The sequence below is a fragment of the Colius striatus genome, chromosome 9 (genome assembly GCF_028858725.1).
Source record: "Colius striatus isolate bColStr4 chromosome 9, bColStr4.1.hap1, whole genome shotgun sequence".
NCBI classification, from domain to species: Eukaryota; Metazoa; Chordata; class Aves; order Coliiformes; family Coliidae; genus Colius; species Colius striatus.
Genome location: NC_084767.1, coordinates 4,493,728 through 4,519,709, shown reverse-complemented (window position 1 = coordinate 4,519,709; position 25,982 = coordinate 4,493,728). Strand labels below are relative to the sequence as shown.

The window sequence follows — 25,982 nt, the reverse complement described above, 5'->3', positions numbered from 1 at the left end:
CATGGACCGTCTTTTCAACGCCCCTTTGTTAGTTCACCTAGCATCTGTGCCTAGTAACTGCATCCCCTTGCAGCAGGCTGGGAGCCATCACTAATTCATGTGCACTCTTGTATATCTACAGTCTTGATGTGTCACATCTGTGAATTCCCATCTTAACAAGTCACTTCCCATTTGTGAGATTTATTCACAGTACAATGTGCAAGAGCCCCAAACCTGCTCCCTTTACCCTTTCCCTGGGGCAGGTTGGAACCTGCTGTTGTCGACCCCCCGGATGCTGCAGCTCTGCAAGGGAGGAGAGATCAAACACAAGGGCACTGTTGGGGTGCAGTGCCCTCAAACTTGCAAGTCCTTGTCTGCAGAGAAAGAACTGTTAAGTTTGAGCTTCACTGCCTGCTAATACTTGCCCAGGGCTGTGAGTCCCAGCGGGATGCTGCAGATCAGGATGTAAGCAGGAGAGAGGCTTGAAGTGCATCAGCCCTAGAACAAGTTCAAAAATGCTTTGGTCTCACGCTGGAGCTGGCTCTGCCCTGTGTGCTCCATGAGGTTTTACTTGGAAATTTCTCTCCTCTGTGTTTAGCAAAGCAGCTCAATCCATGCAAGGACCTCCCCCCCCATCCCTTTTAGCATCTTCTTTGTTGTGTTTTGTTTTAAACTTTTGGAAGCAAAGAAAGCAGAGAGGAGGCTGAGCTTGACCTCTCTTCTTTTCCCATACAGACAAAGAAGAAGTTCTACGACACTGAACTGGAAAACCTGGAACGGCAGCAGAAGCAGCAGATTGAGAAGATGGAACAAGAGCACTCGCTGCGCCGGCGGGAGGAGGCCAAGCGCATCCGCCTGGAGCAGGAGCGGGACCACGTCAAGTTCCTGGAGCAGCTGAAGCAGATGAAGAAGGAGGTAAAAGCTGGGGATGGGATGGAAGGAACCTGGTTTCCCACCTCTGTTTCTTCCAAAAAAGCTTGGGCATTTCTCCGTAGCAGCGCTTTCCGTAGCAGAACTTGAGAGGGAAGCAGTTGTTGGTGTTTTAGCAGGAAGTTCTTTGCTTTTCTTGGAAGGTCCGAGGTCCAGCTGTGTAGTGGCATTAGGTTGTTCTTGGCCTAAAGTTAGGTGCTGATAAATCTCATTTTCCTCCCCTGAAGGTCAAGAACGAGGTCGAGAAGCTGCCGCGGCAGCAGCGCAAAGGGAACATGAAGGTGAAGATGGACGACTTCGCCCAGAAGAAACAAACCATGGTAAGGCTGAGAGGGGATTGTCACAACCCCGAGGCTGCTGAGGGCAGAGTAGACAGAAGCATCCAGAAGCATTGGTATCTGGCAACAGGACAAGGGGTGATGGGATGAAGCTGGAACACAGAAAGTTCCATTTAAATGTCAGGAAAAACTATTTCACTGTTTCAGTGAGGGAGCCCTGGCACAGGCTGCCCAGAGGGGGTGTGGAGGCTCCTTCCTTGGAGGTCTTCAAGACCCACCTGAATACCTTCCTGTGTGACCTGATCTAGGTGGACCTGCATCTGCAGGGGGGTTGGACCAGATGATCTCTAAAGGTCCCTTCCAACCCCTACCATTCTATGATTCTGTGATCCATCCTTGAGGGACTGGCAGTTTCTAAACCACCACCAGATGCTTTTCAAGTTGCAGCAGCAGGAAGGCTCACGGTGGTACTGCTGTTCTCCTCCAGGAACAGGAGTTTTTGGCCAAGCAGAAGGAGGACCTGGAGTTAGCCATGAAGAATATAACTGCCCAGAACAAGAGAGAGATCTGCGACAAGGAACGCGAGTGCCTCAACAAAAAGCAGCAGCTGATGAGAGGTGGGTGGCAGAGGCTGGAGAGGAGGAAAGCCAGTGCTGCAAGGATGGGTTTATCCAATGCCGGTGCTTCCCACGCAACAGATGCTGTGACAGAGTTGCAAGCTGGCAGGATAGGGCTCCAAGAAAAAGCAGCCTTGCCAGATCCTGTCTAAATGTTTAGCAATAATAATACTTAGTGCTTTAATCTTCAAAGTGCTTTACAAATGCAAACCAATTAGGCTCTATAATTGCAAGAAAGGATTCTCCCGTATGGTTTGCAACCTATTTGTCCTGGGAAAAAGAGGAGGTTGAACGATCACCTTCCACATCTGCTCCCTGTGTAGGGATCACTTGTGTAAGGGATGCTTGTGCTTGGGAAGTGGAAGGGCCAGGGTGGGCTCTCTCCTGACCCTTCTCCCTTCCTTAGACCGGGAGGCATGCATCTGGGATCTCGAAGAGCATCAGCAACAGGAGAAACACCAGCTTGTCAAGCAGCAGCTAAAGGACCAGTATTTCCTCCAGAGACATGAGTTGCTGCGGAAGCATGAGAAGGTGAAGAGTTCAACACCTTCCTACGTGGGTGCTGGTCGGGAGGGTGCCTGGGTGTCACCCAAAGGGATGTTTCCCTTCCAGTCTGTAAGTGGGTGAGGGTGAGGTAGGAGTTAATGACTTGGTCATTGTTGGTGAAAGGCAGCAGATTAATGCTCAGGTCAGCCCGTTTGCTGGAGACGTTCATTCCGTGCTGTGTGCATTTAACGGACGAGAAGCAGTGTTGAGTTTTGGGGGCTTTCCTGGAAATCTGCCACTGTCCAGGATGTGGGGTGATGGATTCCCAAAGCACTGGGTGAAGACTGGCACATCTCACAGGCATTTCTGCTTCCTTCCAGCCCCCTTGTCTGCTTTTCACAAGGTGTTCAGTAGCTACCCTCCTCTTCTGCCCCCTTGGAAGTGTCTGCCACCAGCCACCTCCGTGCAACTCCCACATCTGCTCTCCAGCTCCCTTCGGTCTTGTTGGCACGAGGTGCCCTTCCTGCTCTGAGAGCTGTCCCTGTGCCATTGCAGGAAAGGGAGCAGATGCAGCGGTACAACCAGCGCATGCTGGAGCAGCTGAAGGCTCGGCAGCAGCAGGAGAGAGCCCGGCTCCCCAAAATCCAGCGCAGCGAAGGCAAGACGCGCATGGCCATGTACAAGAAGAGCCTTCACATCCACTCCAGCGGCAGCGCCTCCGAGCAGCGGGAGAAGATTAAACAGGTCAGGCCTTGCGAAGGGCACCGGGGCTCAGGCACTCAGCCTCTGCTGGCAGCGGGGAGGTCTTTGTCGTTTCCTTCTCCTGTTTTCTTCCTTCCCCCAGTGTAACAGTGCAAGCTGATCAGCCTCTAAACCAGCCCCGGAGGTCAGAGCAACGCTGCCTACGTGGGCAAACCGCTTTTCTCTCTTCCAGTTTGCTCAGCAGGAAGAGAAGAGGCAGAAGGCAGAGCGGCTGCACCAGCAGCAGAAGCACGAGACGCAGCTGAAGGACATGCAGGCCCAGTGCGAGAGCAACACCAACGAGCTGCAGCAGCTGCAGGTGCCCATCCCTCCCTGTTTCTGCTCCAGCACTGAGAATGTGTCGTGAGAAGTGGCTGCAGAGGACTCAGTGAACTAGACCTGATGCCATTGTGCTCTGCCTTAGTGGCCGTGTCTAAACGTGCCCAGGAGCTCAGAGCTCTGAAGGCCCGTTTGACCATGGGATTTACAGTCTCAGCTGCTTAACAGATGTTCTGTTTTGTCATCTGTGTTTAGAATGAGAAATGTCACCTGTTGGTTGAGCACGAAACCCAGAAGCTGAAGTCCCTGGATGAGAGCCACAACCAGCACATGAAGGAGTGGCGAGACAAGCTGAGGCCACGGAAGAAGGTAGTGTGCTCCCTCACCCTGAGCAGGGTGTCCTGCTCGGCTGGTTGGAGAGGACTTAGATGATCTCTGGAGGTCCCTTCCAACCCCTACCGTTGTATGATGGTGTCTGTAATTCCCACACAGTCTCAAATGCAGCTCTTGTGTGTGTTCCTTTCTGCTTAAGGCCCTGGAGGATGAGCTGAACCAGAAGAAGCGTGAGCAGGAGATGTTCTTCAAGCTGAGTGAGGAGGCAGATGGACAGACACCCGCATCCCCAACCAAACATGCCAAGTTCGTCCCGTTCAGCTCCTCAGAAAGCTCGTAACGCCCTGCAGCTGGCAGGCCACCAGCTGGGACTTGCTCTGTCCTCCTGGGATACAAGTGGGCAACTTGGATTTGGAAGATCCTCTCAGCAGCCTCTTTGTACAACAGCACCCTCCTGTCCCCTCACTTCTCTCTGGGATAAACGTGGCCACTGTCCTGCACTGGAGGACCCTGACTGGGAGATGTGATGGCTTTTGCAGGACCTGGCCTGCTGAGCACAGCTGCAGGCTGGGATGCTGGGCAGGACCCTTTCTGCACTCATACTTGCACTGTAAACTGGATGCGTCGCCTCTGGCGTGAGCCTGGTGCTCACTGGGCTTGGCAGCTCAGACTGAGGCAATAACTGCTCTGAGGAGGAGAAGCAGGTGATGGCTCCTGCCTGCTGTGCAGGGGCTCTCAGCCTCTCTCCCCACTGTGGTTGCACCTCGTCTAAGTCCCTCTGTAAGGACTGACCTGGGGCAGAGCAGTTTTGGCATTACTTTAGGCTAACCTTGGCCTCGTCCTCCCCCAATGCTTACCTTAGATTTTTTTACTCAAGGGAGAGTGAGTGATGTGGAATTTTTGGTTTTGCCCTTGAGGAGGGAAAGGATGCTTTTTTTTCCCCCTTTCCTCTTCCTCCCCATGCAGACTATGCAGAAAAGGGACCAGATGGACATCCTCCCAAAGACGCTTCTGCTTCTTCCTTGGCCAGGATTGCTGGCGCCACAGTCCCTCTGGCACCTAGCTAACACTATCTTATCAGAGACTGGGCTGTGACATAATCATACTGTTCAGCTGGCTGCAGGCTTTTGTCTCTCAAAGAAGTGGATGTGGATGTGCAGAGGAGGAGGTTTGTCACGGTGCTCAGTCCCGTGGTGACACAGTGAGCTGTTGGTCAGTCATGTGCCTTCTGGTAAGGGCAAGTGAAGAGCTGAAGGGTGTTGTTGCCAGAGCTCTCATGATCACACATGTGCTTGAGATTGACCTTTTTTTTTAGTGTTATGTACTTGTGAGCCCTGTGGGTCAGCCAGCCTGGCCACTCTGCTCTGGGCTTCAGAGCATCATTTGGAAGGAATAAAGGAGTCTTGAAACAAGGGATGCAAAGGCAGAGGAGATGCAAAGGCCAGGTCACAGTGCCTTATTGCTCTCAGCATCACTTTTCCCACTGATGTCTCATCTTCTTAGGATGTGCCACAGTTTCTTGGATGATTCTCCTGGCCCTCAGCCTGGAGTCATGCTGCAGAGTGGAGAGCAGTGGCAGGGCCAGCCCTCTGCCCCTGCTGCTCTGTGGTGACGTGTCTCAGTTGGGCTTCCTTTCTCCACCTGCACAAGGCAGTGCTGGGCTGAGCTGCTGGGTAGGACCCAGAGCACTGACCTAGGTAGAGGGACAGAGACCTCACTGGGCAGCACCTTCTTCACACAACCAAAAGGTGTGAGGTAGCACTTCAGTTTTTCTCTCTGATCTCTGGACAGCATTGTTTGTTTTAGACCTGCTTCCCTAGCAAGAAAAAGCATTTCTGCTTTAAAAAAAGTCATTTTAAACTCTCACCTGTTGATTTAGGGACCTGTTGGCATTTCAGGAAAAGGTGGTGTGTGAAGTGCTACGCTTCTTTAGGTACACAGCTGAAGGAGTCAGTCCCCAGGACTTTAACACTTCTTGATTTGAGGAGTGAGTGCATTTACTAGCCATTTAGAGTTCATAATACTTATTTATAAGCTTCCTGCAAACTAGCAAGACTGCATCCATTTGGGCTGTTACCAGTTTGTTCTGAATCCCCATCATTAACACCTCTATTAATAAACAACCCAGATGGACATCCAAGGGCTGGGACCCTTTGTAAGCAGCCTGCAGAGCAGCTTTTCAGTAGTGCCTGTCCTAGGTAGACTGTCTGTCCCACCTCCAACAGCACTGACCGTGCCTTTCAGAGGAGATAGCACCAGCTTGGGACCTGATTTAAGATCCATGACTGAACCTTTTAATTGCAGCAGAAATGTGTTACAGCAGCCTCACTGACTTTTTTCCTGCTCCTGGTGGGGTTAGGCTGGAACTATTCCATGAAATGGTTGTCACAGAACCCAGTACCTGGTGTGCTGCCTGTCCTTCATGTGGTTTGCAGAAGGGTGTCCTGCACGTACTGTTCATACCAGACCTCCTCAGCTGAAGGGCATTGCCATCTCTACCTTCTTCACCAGCTCAGGTGGAGTCACCTCTCTCTGGATGTTATGCAGCCATGAGGAAGGAGACTCTGGGGGCTTTTAAGGAGCAGAAGTGGATGCCCCTGTGGTAAATCGGTTGTCCTTTTCTCCAGTCAAGCTGATTTGCAGCCTGGAGCTAGCAAAGTGGTTTTGCTTTTGCTAACAGAGAGTTGGAATGGTTTTGTCTCCTGCCCTTTCCCTTTTCTCTGTTCCCTCTCCAGGTGTGCCTGGGCTCTAGCACCATGTCCCTCTCCCAGAAGAGAGCAGGGAGCGTATCTTCTGATTTGTCATGTTTACAGAGTGATTATATATTTCCCCCTTCCCAAACCAGGATGTTTTCGTTGTCTCCTGTTCAGAAGGAACCGTGACTAAACCCAGCTTGGTTTTGGGGGGAGGTGCTTTGCCATTTTAAGAAGAATGTGGCTTTGAATAAAAAGGTGTTTTAATACTTTGTCAAGTGCCTTCAGTGGGGCCACCACTATGATGTAAAGACTCTTCTAATAAAGTAACAGACTTGAGGAACCCAGGTACGTGTCTGATTTCCCACCCCATCACCAGCCGTGGCCTCAGGCCAGCTTTGCTTCTAGACTGGGGTTTGCTGGCTGACCAATACCTCCAGAGCCAGTTCTGACATGTGAACTCTGCAGGGCTGGACTTCCAGCTCTTTAAAGCCAAGCCTAATTGCTTCAGAAACCCTTCTGGTACGTGTGGCAGCTCAGTGGCAGTGCCACCCTGGCTATGGAAGATGGAACTCTGAAAGGCCATAAGTGAAGCAGCGGATGCCTTGATGACTTTGTTGTGTTAAAATAGTGCTCGGCTGACCCTGCTTGGTGGAGAGGGAGTATTGCACCCTGTCCCACGAAGAATGCAAACCACTTCAGCATGGCTTTGTCTTCCCTTTTAATGAGCTTGCCTGGCTTTAGCAGAAGGTCTTGGACACATGCCTCTGCTCCCTTGTTTTGGTGAGACAAGGAGGTCCCAGGGATGCCTCCCTGCCTTCTCCCTCAGCTGAGGAGCACTTGAGTCCTGGGGGTGTGTTTTGAGGCCAAGGTACAAGTTATGCCTTGTCAATTCAGGAGGAAACCTCTGCTTGCTCCCTCATGTTCCTCAGGAAAGCTCCCACCACCTCTCTAACCAGCCACAGGGGCTTGTGTGGTCTTTGTTTTCTGCTCAGAGAACTTTTACCTGCTGGTTTGGTTACAATTTCTTTCACCCACATACCCTACAGCAAGCAAGGACACGTGTGCAAGGGCAACTTTAACATGAGCCCATGGAGCTGTTGTGGTTTTTCTCCTCATTTCTGGAGGGTTGTGGCAGAGCCTGCTCACTTCTTCCTTGGGTTTCGTGCTAGAAAGGACCTTGCTCCCAGTGTTCACCCTGGTCAGGTAATACTGCAGGCTGTGAGCTCAAACGTCAGGTGCTGGGAGGGAAGGGGGAGTTAGTACTCTTAAGTTCTTGCTGCTGAGGTTTTAAATGGGCAGCACTGTGGGGAGAGAAGGACAAGAGCAAAGCTTGAAGGTGCCTGTCTCCTTGCTGCAGGAGATGGTAAGAAATGAAGTAGCTGAGGCCACATAATTAACAGTCTATTTTGTTTACATGTACCAGGACTGTGCTGTCTCCTGGGACACACTGGCCAAAAATGGCCTCAACTCAGAGTATCCCAGTGAAGCAGAGGCTCTCATGGGAGTATTTAACTTCATCTGTGTGTCCTTGGCAGTGCCTGAGGGGAGCTTCAACTGGGAGGATGCTTTTATTTATAAGTACCTGTCAAAGGTAGTGTGCATTGCAGAAATAACTGTTAGCCACCATCTCACCCTGGTGCTATGCTGGAAACACAGCCAAGGGAAAATGCTTTCTAAGTTGTTGAAAATAAGAGATGACAGCCCTGAGAAGTTCCTGGTGCTGCAGCAACTGTATCATTCTCAGCTCCCCTCATTACCTCCTCTGCGCTTGGTGACCTGTCACATCTGGGCTTCAAGCTCCTCTGAGCTGCCCCAAAGGCTTTTGCAGCAGCCCTGCTTCATGTGATGGACATGAAGAAACTCTCCAGGGGAAGAAAAAGCAGGGCAGGCAGGGAGAGTCAGGGAGCTGGGGATCTTTGCCTGGCTGCATCTGCTCTCCCTCCCTGGCTGCAGGACAGCTGGAGGTGAGCACTACTGTAGGCATGTCCTTCAAAGATCAGCTGCACCCTGTTAAGCCAAATGCTGTTGCATGTTCTCCTGCTGCCCTGGCCACTGGTTTAATTCAGTGCCAAACTACCGGTCCTAGAGCAAACCAAGCCTCTCCTGAGGCTGGTGGCTCTGTCTTGCTGTCAGGGTTCAGACCCCTCTCCTGGGTGGGGTGGGTTTCTCTGGCCCACCATTCTGTTCTCACCTCCTGGGACTCCCTTGGGCCTGGTTTCCAGGCTTGCAAGGGATGCATGGGTGATGTTTGCTGCTCTTGCTCTTGTTCACTAGGTGGCAGGCACACTGAAGCAGCAGCTCTGGGCTCCAGGGCCCAGCTGCTGCCTGCACTAGCAGAGACAGGGAGCAGAGCTGTCCTGTTGCACTGAAATGCTTCTTCACTCTTTTTCCTAGATCTGCCATTTGCCCTGGTACACCTTTCAGTTTTGGGCCTCTCACTGCAACAAGGACATTGAGGTGCTGGAATGTGTCCAGAGATGGGCAACAAAGCTGGTGAAGGGTCTGGAGCACAAGTCTGATGAGGAGCAGCTGAGGGAACTGGAGGGGGATTTTGCCTGGAGAAAATGAGGCTGAGAGGAGCTATGATCACTCTCCACAGCTACAGGAAAGGAGCCTGTGGTGAGGTGGAGCTCAGTCTCTTCTCCCAAGTAACAAGTAATAGAACAAGAGGGAACAGCCTCAAGTTGTGCCAGGGGAGGTTTAGATTGGATATTGGGAGGAACTTTTTAACTGAGAGTGTTATTAGATGCTGTCCCAGGCTGCCCAGGGAGGTGATGGAGTCCCCATCCCTGGAGATATTTACAAGATACATAAATGAGGTGCTGAGGGACGTGGGTTAGTGGTGAGCTTGGCAGTGTGAGGTGAGTGGTTGGACTCGATCTTAAAGGTCTTTTCCAACTGAAATGATTCTGTGGTTCACTACATCTCTGCTTCTCAGCAGTGCTTCAGCTTCCTGCTCTAGCATTGTCCCCAGGAGGTTTCCAGGGTTCCCCTGCTCACTGGCACATGTGTGCCAGGACAGCCTCCACCATTTGCAGGCTGAGCATCTCCTCCATGGGGTCTGCAGCTCCCTGCTGCCGTACCTCTGTGCAGGGTGGGTGCAATCTGCTGCCAGGCTGATTGTGACGGATTGTATCCACCCCACAGCTAAAACCTGCAATACTGGTGTCAATCATCAAGAAACAATTGCTGGTGGTGGCTAAGAATCAGGGCAATCCAACCCTGGTGATGCAGGGGCTAACCACAACTTCGCTGGACTTTAGCTGCAATGATTTGCCCTCTGCTGTGGCAGGAGCATCATTTTGGACTAATGTTTGTGAGGGAGCTCTGGGAAGACAAGTGCAGTCATTGTGTATGCAGGGGAGAATTGGGAACTTTTAGGCACCTGGCACACACTCATAATTCTTCAATTAAAAAGCAAGCAGCAGCAGCAGCAGCAGCACACCCTGCATGTCAGAATGACTGCAGACAGTTTCCTCTGCAGTTCAGGACTGAAGGTGGAGCGCTGCTTTCTCATTCCATTCCATCTCTGACACCTGACAAGACAGCAGGGGTGGCCCATTTTTATGTTGTTATCTTTTTGCTTTCCAAAAAGCAAAAAGGTGTGGGGACCTTGTGGCACAGGGAAATGGATTTATCAGCAAGGGGCTGCCCTGTGGTTTAATGAGAAAGGGAGGTGGGCACAAAGCTCTCCCACAGGCAAAACACCATCTATGTCCCTCTGGGTTGCTTCAAGCTCAGGAGTGAGGTGTCCTTCACCATGTTATGGTGTGGTGTTTGTTCTGTCTTGGTGGAGCTGGGATGAAAGGGGGAGACCAGCATGAAGGCACATGTTGGGGATGACCTTGTGTGGGGGGAGTGCAGGGAACAGGCACTGGGGCTGTAACACTGGGCATAACTTGTCCCCCACCAAATCCACCCTCTGCCTCCATGCTAAAGTGACAGTCTGGAGTAAGGGTTTCTGTCCCCTCAAGTGACAGAAACACGAGTAGGGATGAAGCTCCTTTTGGAACCTCATCTCATAGACTTTCCTGCTTGTTCTCACGCTGTGCTTCTGCAGCTGGTCCTTACTGTGCTGCCATCAGGACAGCTCTCTCACCCTCCTGGCATGCTGTGAGGGGTCCTGGCTGAGGGGTGTTGCAGCTGGTGGCATCTGGGACTCCAGCTGTTCATCAGCTGCTTGCCCAGCACCCCACTGTCCTACACCATCTCCCTGTGCTGCAGCTATCACTGCTTCTACAGCTAGACCAAACAAACCTGGCATGAAAACACAGTTTGATGTCTTCGTGGATACTGCAGCTGTAGGACAACCTGCACATCCTTGATTTGCTCTTCTCAGATGGGTTTTTTGAGTAACTTTTCTTTCCCCACTGCCTGATTCTAAGGTAGGGAATCCAAGGTGTCTTGATGGTGGACTTTGTGTTCATGCACAGGTGGGATGGACAGCAAGATGATCAATCTGGCTAAGTTCTTTTCAGCACATGAGGGATGTAGGGTCAGTCTGTGCACTGCTGTACAAATTACCAGCTGCCTCAGACCAGCTCTGCATGCATGTGTCTCAAGCACACTCAGCCTCTCCCTGGATGTCTGGCAGTCCTGCAGCCGAAGCAAGAGTGATGGCTGCAGCCATAGCATTCCTGACTCAGTTGCCTCACTTTAACTCCTTTTACCTTGCAATTTACCTTCCATTGCATTTTGTTTAGTGTGTTTCTGTGTGCCACTGTGTGGTTCACACATCCAGTTACCTGCTTCTGTTATCCCCCTGATCTCCTTGCTTGGCCTTTCAAGCCTCAGCTCTTCAGGTTACATCCTTCTGTGTGTTGCTCAGTTGCAGTGCCCTCAGCTGCTCTCCACCTTAGTTTCTCCTTTCAGCCTGTGAAGCATGGCTCATTCCTCTCATAATCCTCTGTTCTCACTGTTCCACATCTCCTCAATGGACACTTCTCTTACCAACCTGCTGCACAGCTGCTTTGGATGTCTTCCTTGCCATCCTTTGGAGAACACATGCACCTTTCAGGGCTTTTTAAACCCAGTGACTGTCTGCCCAAACCTGGGCACTCCACACACCACTAAATGCTGCAGTTCTACTGCCTGTTGGTCCGTTCACAGGCTTCAACTCTTGATTAACACCTCAAGGGCCATCCCTACCATTGCTCATGAATGGCAGGGTCTTTCATGGTGGGAGAGGAAGGGAGGGCTCTTCGAGGCCTCCTGCTCACATACCTTGAAGATGTGCCCAGCTCAGGAGTGGCAACAGGCTGGGGCAGGGAGGGGAGCAATGGACAGCTGGTCCATGAGTTAATCAACCCTGTGGTGGCACGTCAGCAGGCACCAGGCAGGTCACCAGTGCTGCGATGCCCCCTTCAGACAACCCGGCTTCCTTCCTGCAGCTGTCTCTGCAGGAGCATCGTGGTCTTGGGCTTAGCTGAGTGGGAGGAGGATGAAGATGAGACCTTTGGAAAAGCAAAGTGGGGGGGGGGGGGGGGCAACAGAGCCCTGGCAACCTGCCTGCACCTCCATTAATTCTCTGGGGTGGTTGTGGCAAAGTTAACAGTATAAAAAGGAGACACATTTAAGGAGCTGCCAAGGAGTGAGATGAGTTGTTTATGATTAAATTCATACGAAGGCTAATGACCTGCCAGTGTGAGCTTTGAGTAACTTTACAATGTAATTAAAAGCCCAACGGGGAAACAGAGCTGTGGTTATGCCACGTGTTGAGGAGCTGCTGGAAAGACCGAGGCTGTGGGTGGTGGTGACGTAGCGAACCTGGTCCCTGTCTTGTCTCCTCGCTGCTCCCAGGGCAGAGCTGGGCAGGGAGGGTGGCGCAAGGCGAGCGGGCTGCTGGGGAGGGACGATGGGGTGTGATGGCTCAGCTCAGCTCAGCGGGCTGTGCGGGTTGTCCTGGGTTAGGTGGTTCTGCTGATCTCCCCGTACCAACAGCCGGAGAAGCCACCTTCTCTTGCTCCCTTCATTCCCAGGAGCCTTTCAGGGCGCGGGAACGCTCGTTTGCGGCCAGCTCAGCACCGCTTTGGGACCCGCTGTTACGGGACCGGAGCTGTGTGAAGCATCCAACACTCGGCTCGGGCGCGGCACCACGGGCCAGCCCGGGCTGCCTCCGGCCCCACGGCCGCCTCCCGCGGGGCACAACCAGCCGGCTGCCCCTGTGGAGCGCTCGGCCCCCAGAGCCGCCCCGCTCCCTCCCCCCGGGCCGTGTGGCGGCCACGCGTGGGGCGGGCGCCGCCGCTCGCCCCTTTAAGCGGCCGGCGCTGGGGCCGCCCCGCCGGCCGGGATAGGCCGGGGCGGGCCGGGGCCGCCTCCCGCCCTCGGCAGCGGGCGGGCGGCTCGGCTGGGCTCGGCTGGGCGCTGCAGGCTCCGGTCCCGCTGCGAGCGGCACAACCTCCCCCGCGCCGCCGCTGCCGCTCCGTGCCGGGCTGCGAGGGCCGAGGCGGAGGCATGCCCAGGCGGAGCATCGCGGAGGTGAAGGTGCTGGACGTGCAGAAGCGCCGCGTCCCCAACAAGCACTATGTGAGTGGAGCGGCTCGGCTCGGCTCGGCTCGGGGCGACCGGCTCCGCTCCGCCGCGCCCGGCCCTGGGCAAACAAAGGCCGGGCGCTGCCGGCCCGTGGGCAGCGGCTGCCGAGCCCCGAGGCGGGCGGGGGGAGGAGGAGGAGGAGGAAGGCAGCGCTGCCGGGCCCGCCGCTCCCATCCCCGGCCTCTCCCGTGGGGCTACCCGGTGCCCCCCGTCCGGACGCGCCGCGTGTTGCCCGCGGAGCCGCGGACATGGGCGCGCTGCGGGGCGGGGGCGCAGCCTGTGCGGGACTCGGGGGTGCCTGAGGGGCTGCTCGGGCAGCAGGCGGCGGGGGCACCGCTGGGAAGAGCCCTCTGCCTTAGAGGGTGAGCAGCGTTTGGCAGAGGGGCTCTGAAACCTGTTGTGTGCAGAGTCCCGGGGGCGAGGGACCACCCAGCTCCTTCCTTCTGCGCCCGGGACAGTGCCACGGTCCCTGTGAGGGGTTCTCTCATGTCCCCTGCACCCCTCCTGCCCGCCTTCCTGCATGCTTCAGGGCATATTCCAAACTCTTGTGGGTTTGTCTGGTTTGGAAGGGGTTGGGTTTTGTGGTTGAGGGGTTATTATTATTCAAACTTTGGTGTACTTCCAGGCATTTGTGGAGATCTTGTGAGTGAATCCTGGCAGCAACTGTAAAACAAAGACCAAAACGTTCTCCCTGCCCCGTTCACCTTAGACCTGGGTGACCCAGTGACACACTGTCCATGGTGTCCAGGCTGTGCTGATGTGGGGCCAGAGCATGTTGTGTCAGCGGAGCCAGGCTCCCTGAGCTCCTGGGAGAGCAGGGGCTTCTCCAGGTGGCTCTGGCTGGTTTGTGGCAGTGAGCAATAGTCAGGGGAAAGCAGAGGGCAAGCCATCTCTAACCAGGATGGAGGGAAGGGTAAAGGGGGGTCGTTACCTCTCCTCACATCCAGGGACGTGATGTGGCTACTGCTACGCAACCCCTTATCATGCCTGCCTCTTCTCCTGCGCTGCCTGCAGCTTTATCAGCCCTGGCTGAGCCTAGCCCCAGCTCCAGACGTGCCCCTCTTGCTGCCGTGTCCTTCCCAGGCTTACTCATCATAACCAGGTTATGCATCCGATCTGGAGGAGCGTGTACGTGAGGAGGTTTGCTGAGCTGCCTGTGCTTCTGTTTGCCTCGGCGGATCCGTTGTGCTGCTGTCAGGTCCCATAACAGGGCCGGGACAGGGCTGCCTCTGGCTGCTCTCTGCTCTCTTCTGGTCCTTCCTGTTCCCTTGCTGGGTCTGGAGGCTCCTTGCACCCATACAGACACACATCCCCACAGCTGAGATGTGCACCCCAAGAGCTGGAATGTGATCTGATTAGGGCCCCATCCCTGCACACCTCAGGGGTGAGGTGGGTGGAGTTGGGCATAGCACAGAAAATCCCTGTGAGGCCGGGAAATTGGGACAGAGGTGTTTTCTGAAGAGACAGATGTAAGGCAAGGCTGCTGAGTGGGGACACCGGGGCAGAAGCTCCTGGAGTGGTGGGAGAAGGTCGCTGCACACAGCTCATGGCAGGTAGAGGTTGGCAGGAGGCAGCTTGATTCCTCTGCCTCCAACCTTGCCCTGTACTTGTCTTGGGCCAAAAATGGTCGGGGCTGAGGCCAGGGAGGGACAGGCAGCTTGCAGGCAGCAGCCTCCCTGGGGCAGCACTGGAGTGAATGGGAGCGCTCACCTTCTTTGAGATAATCAATAGGAGCTCAGCAGATTGACAAAGCCAGTTAATTATGTGGAATCAAAACCTTCTTGGCTTGTTTTTTTTCTTCTTCCTGCAAAGCAAAGACGGGGTGAGGGCAGCAAATCTGCTGGCATGCTGCAAATCTGAGCCAACCACAAAGTGCACACTCTAAGCCTTTGCTCTGGCTTCTCATTTCTGAGCATCAACGTGCTCGCCATCCCCTGGGGCAGCCGCTCAGTGTCCCCGAGGAGGTAGGAGGCTCACACGGGCTTTTCCTCCCGCTGCCTCTGTGCTGCGCTGACCGGCCAGTGACCCGCACTGCTGGGGCTGCTCCCGGCGTCGGTGGAAGGGAGGCTTGGCTTTGCAGGACAAAGGTGCAGTTGTGTTGTCTGCTGTGAGGCCACAGCAGAAAGTTCTGAGTTCCAGTTTCCCAGAAAAGTGAGATGGAACCAGTGTTTCAAAGTCCTTTCTGACGCCCGCACTGGGGAGGGGCTGTAGGAAAGGCAAGCTCTGTTCAGCTCTATTCAGGCCGGCGTGGTTTGCCTGTCACCTTGGTAATTGATACAGAAAGCATTGTGTTTCCTGGGACAAAAACTTGTGCATTGAATGTGTGTGTGTGCCTGTGAATGGCAGTGCTCAAATCCTGGTGCAAGAGAGTGTCAGCACAGTGTGCTGCCCTCTTGCTGCTTCTCACAGCGTGGCTGGTGGCCGTGATCCTTCTGGAAGGATATGTCAGGACAACAGCGTGCTTGTCTCATCTCCTGTCTTTCCTGCTTACCTTGGTGGCAGCCCAGTACCCAACCTGAGGGCAGGAGGTGCTTGGAGGGTTGTTTGAAGGAAGCCTTGGCTTGGCTAAAGCCATTTGGTGGACAGGGGAAATGAGAATGGGCTCTGGATTGCTTTTCTCCTCAGCAAGGCATTAAGCCCTTTGGTGGGTGCTGCAGTGAGCGTCACTAGCGTGGTCAGTAAACCCCAGTTACCAGGGTGTGCTCTCCCCTGTGAGCTTTTCTCCCTGCAGCCAACCTGGTGCTCCTGGAAGGCTCTTGCTGCTGTGGCATTGGCATGGTTCAAGGCTGATATATTGGCTCTTGTCCGGTCAAACCAGCTGTGCTCACACACATGGAAAGGCAGAGAGGTGAAGGATAACAAAGCTTCTTGGTTTAAGTGATAGGGGCCTTGAATTTGCTCTGCTGGCAATATTGCAGTCACTGCTAACCCTGTCTGCTTCAACTGTACTTCTCGTTTCTTTAAGCTTTTTCTCGTGGGCAACGCCTGGAAGGGGCAGTGAGAAATGATCCTTTTGTAGGTGTTGCAGGATGCACCGCTCTGATCATGTTAAGAACCACAGAATCATTTCAGTTGGAAAAGACCTTTAAGGTCATTAAGTCCAACCACTAAGCCATATCTCTCAGCACCAAAGAAGGAAGGACTGATCTTGGGATCTCAGCAGCCCATTGTCCAAGTGAAGAAGGAGCCTCCCATCCCCTAGGCAGTGGCTGGTGGGTCACCCTGCAGTGATATTTCCCAGCTAACCTTATGTTAAGTGATTACAGCTCATGCCCCTCAGGGATGCTGCTGGCCAGGGCTCCAGGACCACGCTGCAGATCTGAAAAGGCAAAGAAGTACAAGAGCAAAGTTTAAAAATAATCATTCTGGGTGACAGAGTAGCAGGCTCTCATTTCTGTGGCCAAGTCTCAAGTTCTGATGAATGTTTATTCAGAAAAGACCCAAAACAAAGCCGTGGTTGAAACAGACTATATTTTCCTTTAAAGGACTTCACATGGGATCTTTTTATAGTTTTATGTTTGTTATTCTCTAGTAGAAGCCCTAAAAAAAGCTTTCCCCTACTAAATCTAGATTTTGGTTGGTTTTGTGCCTGTAGGCAAGCTTCAAGACCTTTCTTTTTCATACAGCTGCAATTTGTGTGTGTTGTTGCACGTGTTAGTGACAATGACGTCGAATCACGTCTTCATTTGTACAACCCGTCCACCGAGAACATTTGCGTAGTTCATACAGCTTTAAGAGGTTGCTCTAGAGTACAAGCCTAAAACTGGATATATGTACACACATACATATACAGTCTGACAGGAAAGAGACAGCAGCATGCTGTTTGGTTGAGTTAGTTTATTGGGAAAGCTGGACTGTGCTCTTGCAGGACTTCCTTTCCCAGACTCCACGCACACACATAGATCACTTTGAAAAGGGGAAACTGGAACAAAGCATGCAGCATACATTTATTTGGTGAGCTCAGTTAGCAGAATTGCAAACTTGAACCAAGGTGAATACCCATGGATGCTGAACCACCTCGTTTCTGTGGCGGCTGCCGTGCAGGAGTAATTAACAACGTGCACTGGAAGCTGGTGCCGAATTGGTAGAGCCTGTGGGTGTTTTAATTCCAGCTTGAAAACCACATTAAAAAAGTAAATATGTTATGTTTTTGATGTGTGATGTGGTGATTGATGTCTTCTCTGCTCCTGTCCCTTGTGGTGCTGACAGCGCTTGTGGTTTCATTGGCTGTCCAACCCAATGCCACTGCTTATGTGGGACTGATTATGGAGCATTCAGAAAAGAGTGCTCAAATGGCAAGAGGACTGGAGCTGCTGACCTACAGATTCAGTGCTTCATATGAATAGTGCAGGAGATGTCTTCTGAAGAATGTATGTCATGGCCCCCTGGTCCTGGCTTGCCCAGCCAGAGTAAAGCTCTGTGGGGACCTGGCACAGCATCACCTTGTACAGCTGTGTTATTTCTGTTCTAGTGAATCATAGCTGTTGCTTGGCTCAAAAAGGACATTAGGGGATGTGCTGCGCTCTCTGGGGAGGGTGACCCCGCTCTTGGTATGGGGACAATGTCCTGTGGGGAACTGAAGGTGCTGGGTAGGTTTAGACTGCAGGAGCAGGAGGTTAAAATGAGTAGCATGAAACCTACGCAGGGGCTGTTAACTAAACAAGGGACGAAAGAGAGCAAAAGCAGAATGTGTGGAGCAAGGCTGACCCCAAGAAGCTGGAGTCTCTGCTGCAATGAGGAGTTTCTGAGTATCAGTGGCCTCCAGAGGTTTGAGGGCTTTCTCAGCATCCTTAGTGGTGTTTTGCTGCTGTGTCCTGTGGTTCTGGTGTATCTCATCGTGTTTCCTGTCAGCTGGCTGATGCTCTCCCTCTCGAGGCAGGCCACAGGCTGGGCTTTTGGAGCCCATCACTGGTAAAGATTTGGGCCTGTCCTTGTGGCTGTCCCTGCTGTGCTGCACAGCATTACAGACACGCTTGATCCTTCCTTCCCCCTCACCTGTCAACACTCAAGCGCAAACTCTCCTTTGCTTTTCTTTCCTAGTCACTTCTTAAGGCTGTTGAAAACCTTCAATGTTGCAGTTCAGTGCAAGGGCCAGATCCTGCCCGGCACAGAGCCTCTGAGGGGGATGCAGCTCTGTGTGGAAAGCTGGTGCTCATACACTGTTCCAGCAGCACAGGGGTCATCCGTTGCCTCAGCCTGCCTTGGTGCCTGGTGACCTTGGCCCTTGCAGCTTTACTTTGGAGGGTATCTCTGTCTTCCGGCTGTTTCACATAGCAGTGGGAAATAGGAAACACACAGATCCATAAGTTTGACCGTCAGTGTGCCTCAGAGCACACAAGTGGGTGCATGTGTTACGTGGCTGAGGGCTCTGCACCGTAGCTGAGCGGGGCTTGGCGGGTTGTCCCGGGAGTCCCCGTGTGCCTGTGCTTCCTCCCTGTGTGCTCAGGCTGTGTGCTCAGGCAGCCCTGTGCCCTGCTGAGCTGTACAACAGCACAGTGGGAAGAGCTGAGATTTTAGGGAGGGTACAGTTGAAGGGATGAATCAGAGCAAGGGGAAGTGGCAGCTTTGTAGTTCTGGGCGTGTGGGCAGATTACCTTGAGTTATTTGCCGTGGCAGTTGGGATGTGCCCTGTCCTTGTGCTGCCTGCATCTCTGCTATCCGGCCTCCCTGCAGCTCTGACTTGTTGGTTCTGCCTCTCTGCCAGAGCAGAGGGACTGCAGCCGCATCCCCGATGCCCTGCTGGCATGGCTTCCCCGTGCCTTTCCCGGTGCTCTCTGAACCAATGTGACCCTTCTCTCTGCTCTGAGGGAGGGGCTGCCAATGCCTCTGGGGATGAAGCAGGGGGCTGACTGTCCCTCTCTCGCTCTGAGCTTCATTGTCCTGCAGCACAAGAGCCCTGTGCTCCCCTCCCCAGCCCCACACGCCTGCAGCAGAAGGCTGATGGAGAGGGGCCAAGCACAGCAGCTCGCCGCCAAGAACTTTCTTTGTTTCCAGCCACCTCCCTCCTCTTTCTTTTTTTTTTTTTCTTTTCCTCTTACAGTTTCCCACTCCCTTTTCTATATTAAACCCTGCTCTGCCTCGATCCCTCAGCTGCTTCGCTTTCTCTGCCCCTTTGAGTTTCTCGGCGCTCCTTTCTCGCTGCAGCGCTGGAGTCAGAGCGTGAGGCTCTCACATCGCTTCCCCGGGCTTCAGGGCTTGGGGGAGTGCTGGTGGCACACACTGATGCTTTTTCCCTTCTGCTGCTGAAAGATGCTTTAAATCCACAGAGTTTTCCACAGAGAGGTTTATTGTACATAGTCTCCCTGGACCAGAGACCACACAGGCTCAAACCCATTGGAAAGAGCTCTGCAGACAGCTCTGCCTCTGCTGGAGGCTGTTATGTCTGGCTTTGCCATAGGAGCTCTGCCGAACGGCTGGGGACCGACGCTGGTGCCCGTCGGGTGGGCAGAGCTGCGTGTCCCTGCAGCCCCATGGACTTGTCTTTCAAATGACTGGGGTGTTGCTTTCCACCCTGCCATTGTTCCTGTGCCTCTGGTGTGGAAACAGGAGGGGCTCAGCATGTGGGAGCTCTGGGTGTGGGGATGCTGTGGGGTTGGGGAAGCTCAGGGCTTGCCACAGAGCCAGCCAGGGAGTGCTGTGATGTGCCAGGGTTGTTGGCTGGCAGGGCTGTGTGGGTGTGCTGCTGGATGGTGCTGGGCTCGGGGACTTGTTGCCTTGTTCAGCTGTGTGCTGGGTGCCAGGCAGAGCTCATGGGCCAGCCCTTTCCCCAGAGGCTTACTTGTGGGCTCTATGTGTGGCCTGTCTCCAGCCAAGAATGCCTTGCAAGTCTCCATGGAAAACTCCTCTCGTGGTAGGAGAGAGGCTCAATCTGAAGCTCTATCTTCTCCCTTAACTTCAGTCAGCCTTTTTCCTACTCAGATTTAAGCAGTCCAGGCTGCTTCCCCGGGCTGTGTTTTGTGCATGTCCGTAGTGTGTTTATGCAAGAGTACAGAAATGATTATTCTAGGAGGTCACACGGCCTCATGTTTCAAGAACGGGAAACTGTTTCTGGGTTTTTGGTTGGGGGTTTTTTTAGTATCTGTTCTTAATTCCATCGCCTCAAGTCAGCTGCTTGAATCATCTGCTCTCTCCAAGCCACGTTGTTACATGGGACAGCGTGCCTCTTGGGGAAGGTGCAAGACTGAGGGCTTGTGAAGGACTGCAGAGTCCATGGGCTCTCTGAGCAGTGAAGTCGCCAGAAGCCGTAGTTATCTGCAGCACTGAGGCTCACTGTCACTCTCTGGAAAATACATCTGGGGTCTGACAGTTCCCAGGGACTGTGCTTGCTACTCCATTGCTTCAAGAGGGGAAAAAAAGCCCCACAAATTAAACGTCTGGCTGCCCTTTCAGAGGCAATCTGCGCTGGCTTCTCGTCTCCTCTGTTCTCATGCTCCAGTCCCTGTGACTCTGACTGCTCTGGCTGTGTGCCTGAGCTGGCTCCTTCAGCCTCCCCCTTCTCCTGGTGCTGCCTGACCCTGGAGATCGCTGCTGGCCCAGGGTGCAGCACCCTGCCCAGGAGGGATGCCACCCTGCCCAGGAGGGATGCCACCCTGCCCAGGAGGGATGCCATCCTGCCCAGGAGGGATGCGCTGGCTCTCCCTCGAGCCTTTGCTCACTGGAGTTGCCAGCGTGTTAGCTCTGGGGCTGCAGAGCCCATGCTGCCATGTACGGCTCTCACTGACAGCTCTGTTACGCTTGGCCACCTGCCATTTGCATTTCTTTTAGCAACCTGTCATTTTTTGACAGTTCCCTTATAAATGTTTTCAGTCCCACTTTCCACTGGCTTGTTCTCCCTCTGAGCTGCCATTCCAGAGATGTTGGAAGCGGGAGAGCAGTGGCAGACATAGGGTCATGCTGGAGGAACACCACAGGGACTGGGCTCATGATGCCCATCTGGGCAGGCTGCAAGATCCCCTGGGTCTTTATCATCGTTACCTTTAGGGCACTTGGTTTCTAATGTGACCAAGGAGAATCGTGGACAGTGGGTAAATTCCTCAACAGGTAATTTTTAAGTGGTTGGTACGTGACCAATTAGTTGTAATGCAGGGACTTTGGGGAGCCCAGGGAGTTTGGGAGCCCAACCCCTCTGGTGTCTGTTGGAGTTCAGCCTTTTTGCATCTGCAGGTTTCCATTTGCTGTGAAGGATCTGCTCCAAGGGGCTGGAGCTTAGAGGTGTTAGTGTCAAGTGCTCTTCTCCTCCAGCATCAAATGAGATCCACCTGCACTTACAAACCTCTTCCCGTGGCCTCTGTATGCCCTGAGAGTAGAGAGCAGGTCCTGTTTCCTTGCTTTGGTCTTTGCTGAGGCTCTGACAAGGTTATCCTGCCAGAAGCTCCTGCTCCATAACACTGGCTTGCTGTAGTGTGGAACTGCAGTGTCACTGCAGGTGAGAGGGCAGCAGAGCTGGTGGCTGGAAGAGCAGTGGGCTGAGGGTGCATGTGTGGGGCTCTTTATCCTGAAAGCATGATTGATAATAAGCTAAATAATAAACTCCTGACTGATAATAAGCTAAATATGAGCCAGCAATGTGCCTTTGTGGCCAAGAAGGCCAGTGGTAGCCTGGGATGCATCAAGAAGAGTGTGGCCAGCAGGTCAAGGGAGGTTCTTCTCCCTCTTTACTCTGCCCTGGTGAGGCCTCATCTGGAGTCCTGTGTCCAGTTCTGGGCTCCTCAGCTCAAGAGGGACAGGGAACTGCTGGAGAGTCCAGCACAGGGACACCAAGATGATCAGGGGACTGGAACATCTTTCATACGAGGAAAGGCTGCGGGAACTGGGGCTGTTTAGTCTGGAGAAGAGGAGACTGAGGGGAGATGTTATTAACACTTATAAATATCTAAAGGGTGACTGTCAGGAGGTCGGGACATCCCTTTTTTCTACAGTAGCCAGCAACAGGACAAGGGGTGATGGGATGAAGCTGGAACACAAAAAGTTCCACTTAAACATAAGAAAAAACTATTTCCCTGTTTCAGTGAGGGAGCCCTGGCACAGGCTGCCCAGAGGGGTTGTGGAGGCTCCTTCCTTGGAGGTCTTCAAGACCCACCTGGACATGTTCCTATGCGACCTGATCTAGGTGACCCTGCTTCTGCATGGGGGTTGGACTAGATGATCTCTAAAGTTCCATTCCAACCCCTACCATTCTATGTATAGTCCAAGGTCTCTATGTATAGCCCAAGCAGGATTCTGAGTGTGAGTGACCCTGAAAGCTCTGTACCTCTTCTCTCACCTTGATCTAGGAGGACAAATACTGTGAGCTGCGTCTCAAGGATTTTGGAAGCAGGGGGTTGAGTTTCAGCTGTGCTCCCCTGAGCCGTGTCTGAAACGAAGCTAAAGAGGGTTCAGCCCTGGTGATTTCTGCCTCTTGCAAAGCTCAGCTTGGCCTGTTGCCTTCAAGCTTGACATGACGTGTGTGCGGCAGTACAGGGTGGAGTGGGTCAAGGATGGAGGCTCTTGGGGTTGGGAGTGGGACAGGGTAAGGTGTCCATTCCGGAGGGAGGGAGGGAGGGGAGCCCTGGTTCCCAGGTTTCACCGAGTCAGCTAGTTCCCCTCTACGGTGCAGACCTCACTGCTGGCCCGGGAAGGGCTGCAAATATTTAGATAGCTCTGCCTGTTGGTTTTGGCCTGGGCCCCAGCCCATGTGATGGGGTTTCAGAGCCCCTCTCCTGGATCTGGCTGCCCGCTGCTCCCTGCCATCTGCTCAGCTCTCCCCAGCCCTCGAGGACACAGTGGGGTGGGATCCCCCTGTCCCCAGCTCTGCTCCCTGTGGGTGCACGTCCCGAGGCAGTGCCAGCTGCAGGCCTGGAGATCCCCTCGTCCTTTCCATGGAAAAGGCCTGCTGATGGTTTCTCTTGTGTTATTTCTTTGAAGGACCATAGAAATCAGAGCTGGACAAAACCCATAAAATAACTGTTTCCACATGTCCTCATCCACCCAGCTGGGCTGGGATAAACGCCTGTCCTCAGAGCAGGACCAAGGGCTGTGGCAGCAGGTGATGGGGTGGCTCCTACACGGACAAATTGGGTTGATTTGGGTTGCTACTTCATGGTAGCTGTTCCTGACGGGATATGGTGAAGTGCCAGGCCAGGAGGGGAAACTTCAGAGCAAGTGCAATGTTTTCAAAGCTGTCTTGATCATTGAAAGTGCATTGCAAAAGCACCTGGGAAAGGGATGGGTAGGTGTCTGTGGGAGCTTGCTGCCTCATCGTCTCCAGTCCCTGGGACAAGCATTGCTGGGTTGCCAACAGCACTGTTCATACCTTCCAAAATCTGCACTTGTTAGCTGAAGAGAGCACCTGGGTTGTGTTTTCTGTATTGGCAGACACCAAGAGCTGTGATGGCTTCGCCCAACAGAATACTTGGGTGGGATGGGGCCATCAGAGTGAGGGATACTCACAAGGAGACAGGCAGTCAGCTTTACTGGGACACTGTTTTTATAGCTACTGAAGAACTAACTCTCTGTGGGCTTTCTCATCTTTCCTGCCTTCCATGAGTAGATGAGGAGATACCCCCAGAGACGTTTCTGCTGTTCAAATGAGATTTGCAAGAAACCATTACCCAGCCTCCTGGGAGACCTGCATTTCAGCAAAATACGAGTGAGCTCCTTGGTTGGGAGAAATGCTTCTGTCCTCATTTGCAAAGGGTATAATAAAGCGTGGTGTGCCCTCAAATCTCATGGCTTCATTACCCTTAAGAGCTTTGAATTCATTTTGGCTTGAGCAAATCCACATCCTGATTAAAATCCCAGTCTAATAAGCTGTTGACTCCAAATAAAGGCAGGATAGGAATAAACAATGAAGAGAAGTTGGCTCTTTCTCCTGCCCCAGTGGAAGGCTTTCTCCAGGCAGGCAGCCAGCAGTGATATAACCTTGTAAAGTGCTGTAGACTGGTAAGAAAGCTGGGATATCAGCTGAGCTTCCAACCAAAATGAGCTCATGCTGGCCTGCCGGCAAGTGCTGGGCTGAGGGTAAAGGCAGCTTGGACTCTTACTTAGTGTCAAGTTAACACTTAGTTTCCTGATGATATGGTGGTGACCATGTGGATGATGTCAAATTCTTCAGAGGCCACGTCATGCAACTTTACCAGTTCTCGTGGCAAACAGTGGTCAGCCAAGTTGTCCCTGGCCTGTTGATGTCTAGAAGCATGTTCTTGAAAGGCTATTGTGCTTGCTCCAATACAAAGTACTTGTCAAGCTATGTTTGGTGATAAAAAAGCAAAGTGTCTGTGTCTCCCCTGTAGGAAATCATGGTCTAGCCACGTCTCCACAGCTGCTACAGAGGCTGTCTGGCAGGAGCCCTCTGTCTTCCTTGTGTTAATATGCAGAAAGTGCAGGTCCTTCAGCTCAACAAGAGAATTTGTGAATGAAGGGAGAGGGTTGTGGTTGGCTGAACAGGGCCTGGGAGGCAATGCTGAGCAATTAGGATTTAGTCTGGGAGAGGCTGGTGGTGCCTGTGCCATCTGGCCAGCTCACTGCAAGCCAGCAAATCCATCACAGCTGTGTTTGGGCTGATCACCTGGGTTAAGAAAAGTGGCCATTGAATTGCTGGGTTGAAAGTACTGAAGTTCTTTAGTATTAAGCACTTGCTTCATCTTGCTGCCTCTCTGTCTGTCTTGATTTGGAAGTGATTTTGCCATGAAGAGGTTGTGGTTCCTCAGGAGTCTCCTCACCTTGGTAGGTCGTGCTGCAGAGTGACCTTTGGATGGGATTTTTAGCACAGCATTCAAGTAGGTTTGATGACCTCAAATAGTTTAGCCTTGTGCTGTCTATTGGAGTCTCCTGGTGTTTTAATACTGGACTGGGATGTTTGTCACTTTCCAGCATCCAGAAAAATGTATGTCTCTCTGGGAAACCCTGTGGAACTCATAAAGGATTCTGTTTTAAATACCAAACATCAGCATCCTGAGAGCCTTCATGCTTCAATATGTTAGCTGAAGTTCTATCAGGTCCTTTCACCCGAGCGTCTGAATGTTTCGGTCTTGCTTCAGTGAATTGATACTTGAATTTCTGGTGGGAATAGGCAGGACATAGTGTTGGAAGAGAAAAAGGAATGTGCCCACATTCTGCTTAGTCAATCTGTTATCAGTTAGTGAAGGCTGAGGTTTACATCACTTGACTGTTACGCTGGCATCTTGTCAAGGGTCATCTTTGGTTTCTGTGAGCAACAAGGGAGGACATTAGATAAGTAATTACCCAATTCTGCTATTTGCTTGGATCTAACAGAAGAATAAAAACCTGGGTTGGGATTGGGTTTCCTTTTTTTTGTCATTCATCACCAGTAAAAGCCTCCTCATTAGATCCTGGAATAACCTACAATTACCAGGACTGATTGTGTCACATCTTAAGCAACAGGAGAGTAATTTCCACCCCAGCAACTTTAAGTAAACAAAACCTCAGAGCAGCTTGTGGCAGAACAGATGGAGTTTTGAACCTTGTGGGTTTGAGTCCTTGCAAGCCTCTGCCTTGGGCTAGGGGTGTGTGTGGTGCAGGATGCTGCAGCTGGAGGGCTGGGATCTCGACATCCAACTTCGTGCTGCAGCCATAGGTGGGATGCCCGTGGCATAACTCATAATGCATCTGTGTCTGGAGAGACTTTAAGTGTGTTTTTATGTAGAAATGCCTTTCCCATTTGATGTGTGCACCTATTTAGGGATAGGGAACTGTCTTAGTGGACAACTAGCAGTAACCATTTAGTAGACAGTTAAGCTGTAGCAGTGCAGCTTAATAACTGAAGCTTACACGTTTTCTAGTGTTGCTGAAATAACTTTTAAGTGCTCCCATGAACTCCTCTGGCTGATGCCCAGCTATGGGGGCTGTGCTGGCAGCTGTAGCAGCATGTGGGTTGTTGGGTTGTTCCTCTCTGATTTCCTCCTCTGTTCCTTACAGGTGTACATTATCAAAGTCACCTGGTCCCATGGCTCCACAGAAGTCATATACCGGCGGTACAGCAAGTTCTTTGACCTGCAGGTAAGCATTGTGCCAGTTCTTGGGGTTTGGGCTTTAGAGGGTTGAAAGCTGTGGTCAGTTGAGAAGCGTGGGTTTTGCCTTGTGCTGAGCATTCCTTTTGTAATCTACCAGAAAGT

The 25,982-nt window shown here is 52.6% G+C and overlaps 2 protein-coding genes across 4 annotated transcripts in view; both read left to right on the top strand.

The window, feature by feature from the left end:
- STK10 (serine/threonine kinase 10) overlaps positions 1-6,683 on the top strand; it is a 49,850-nt gene extending 43,167 nt beyond the window's left edge. For both annotated transcript variants that reach the window (XM_062002308.1, XM_062002309.1), the window contains exons 12-19: positions 715-894; positions 1,137-1,229; positions 1,675-1,804; positions 2,211-2,335; positions 2,846-3,034; positions 3,225-3,350; positions 3,566-3,679; positions 3,843-6,683. In XM_062002308.1, the coding sequence (XP_061858292.1) occupies positions 715-894; positions 1,137-1,229; positions 1,675-1,804; positions 2,211-2,335; positions 2,846-3,034; positions 3,225-3,350; positions 3,566-3,679; positions 3,843-3,983 (1,098 nt within the window). In that variant the 3' untranslated portion in view covers positions 3,984-6,683. The remainder of the gene's footprint in view (positions 1-714; positions 895-1,136; positions 1,230-1,674; positions 1,805-2,210; positions 2,336-2,845; positions 3,035-3,224; positions 3,351-3,565; positions 3,680-3,842) is intronic.
- Positions 6,684-12,709: 6,026 nt separating this feature from the next.
- The window catches only part of SH3PXD2B (SH3 and PX domains 2B), an 80,474-nt gene continuing 67,201 nt past the window's right edge, over positions 12,710-25,982 (top strand). For both annotated transcript variants that reach the window (XM_062002871.1, XM_062002870.1), the window contains exons 1-2: positions 12,710-12,864; positions 25,786-25,866. In XM_062002871.1, coding sequence (XP_061858855.1) covers positions 12,793-12,864; positions 25,786-25,866 — 153 coding nt within the window. In that variant the 5' untranslated portion in view covers positions 12,710-12,792. The remainder of the gene's footprint in view (positions 12,865-25,785; positions 25,867-25,982) is intronic.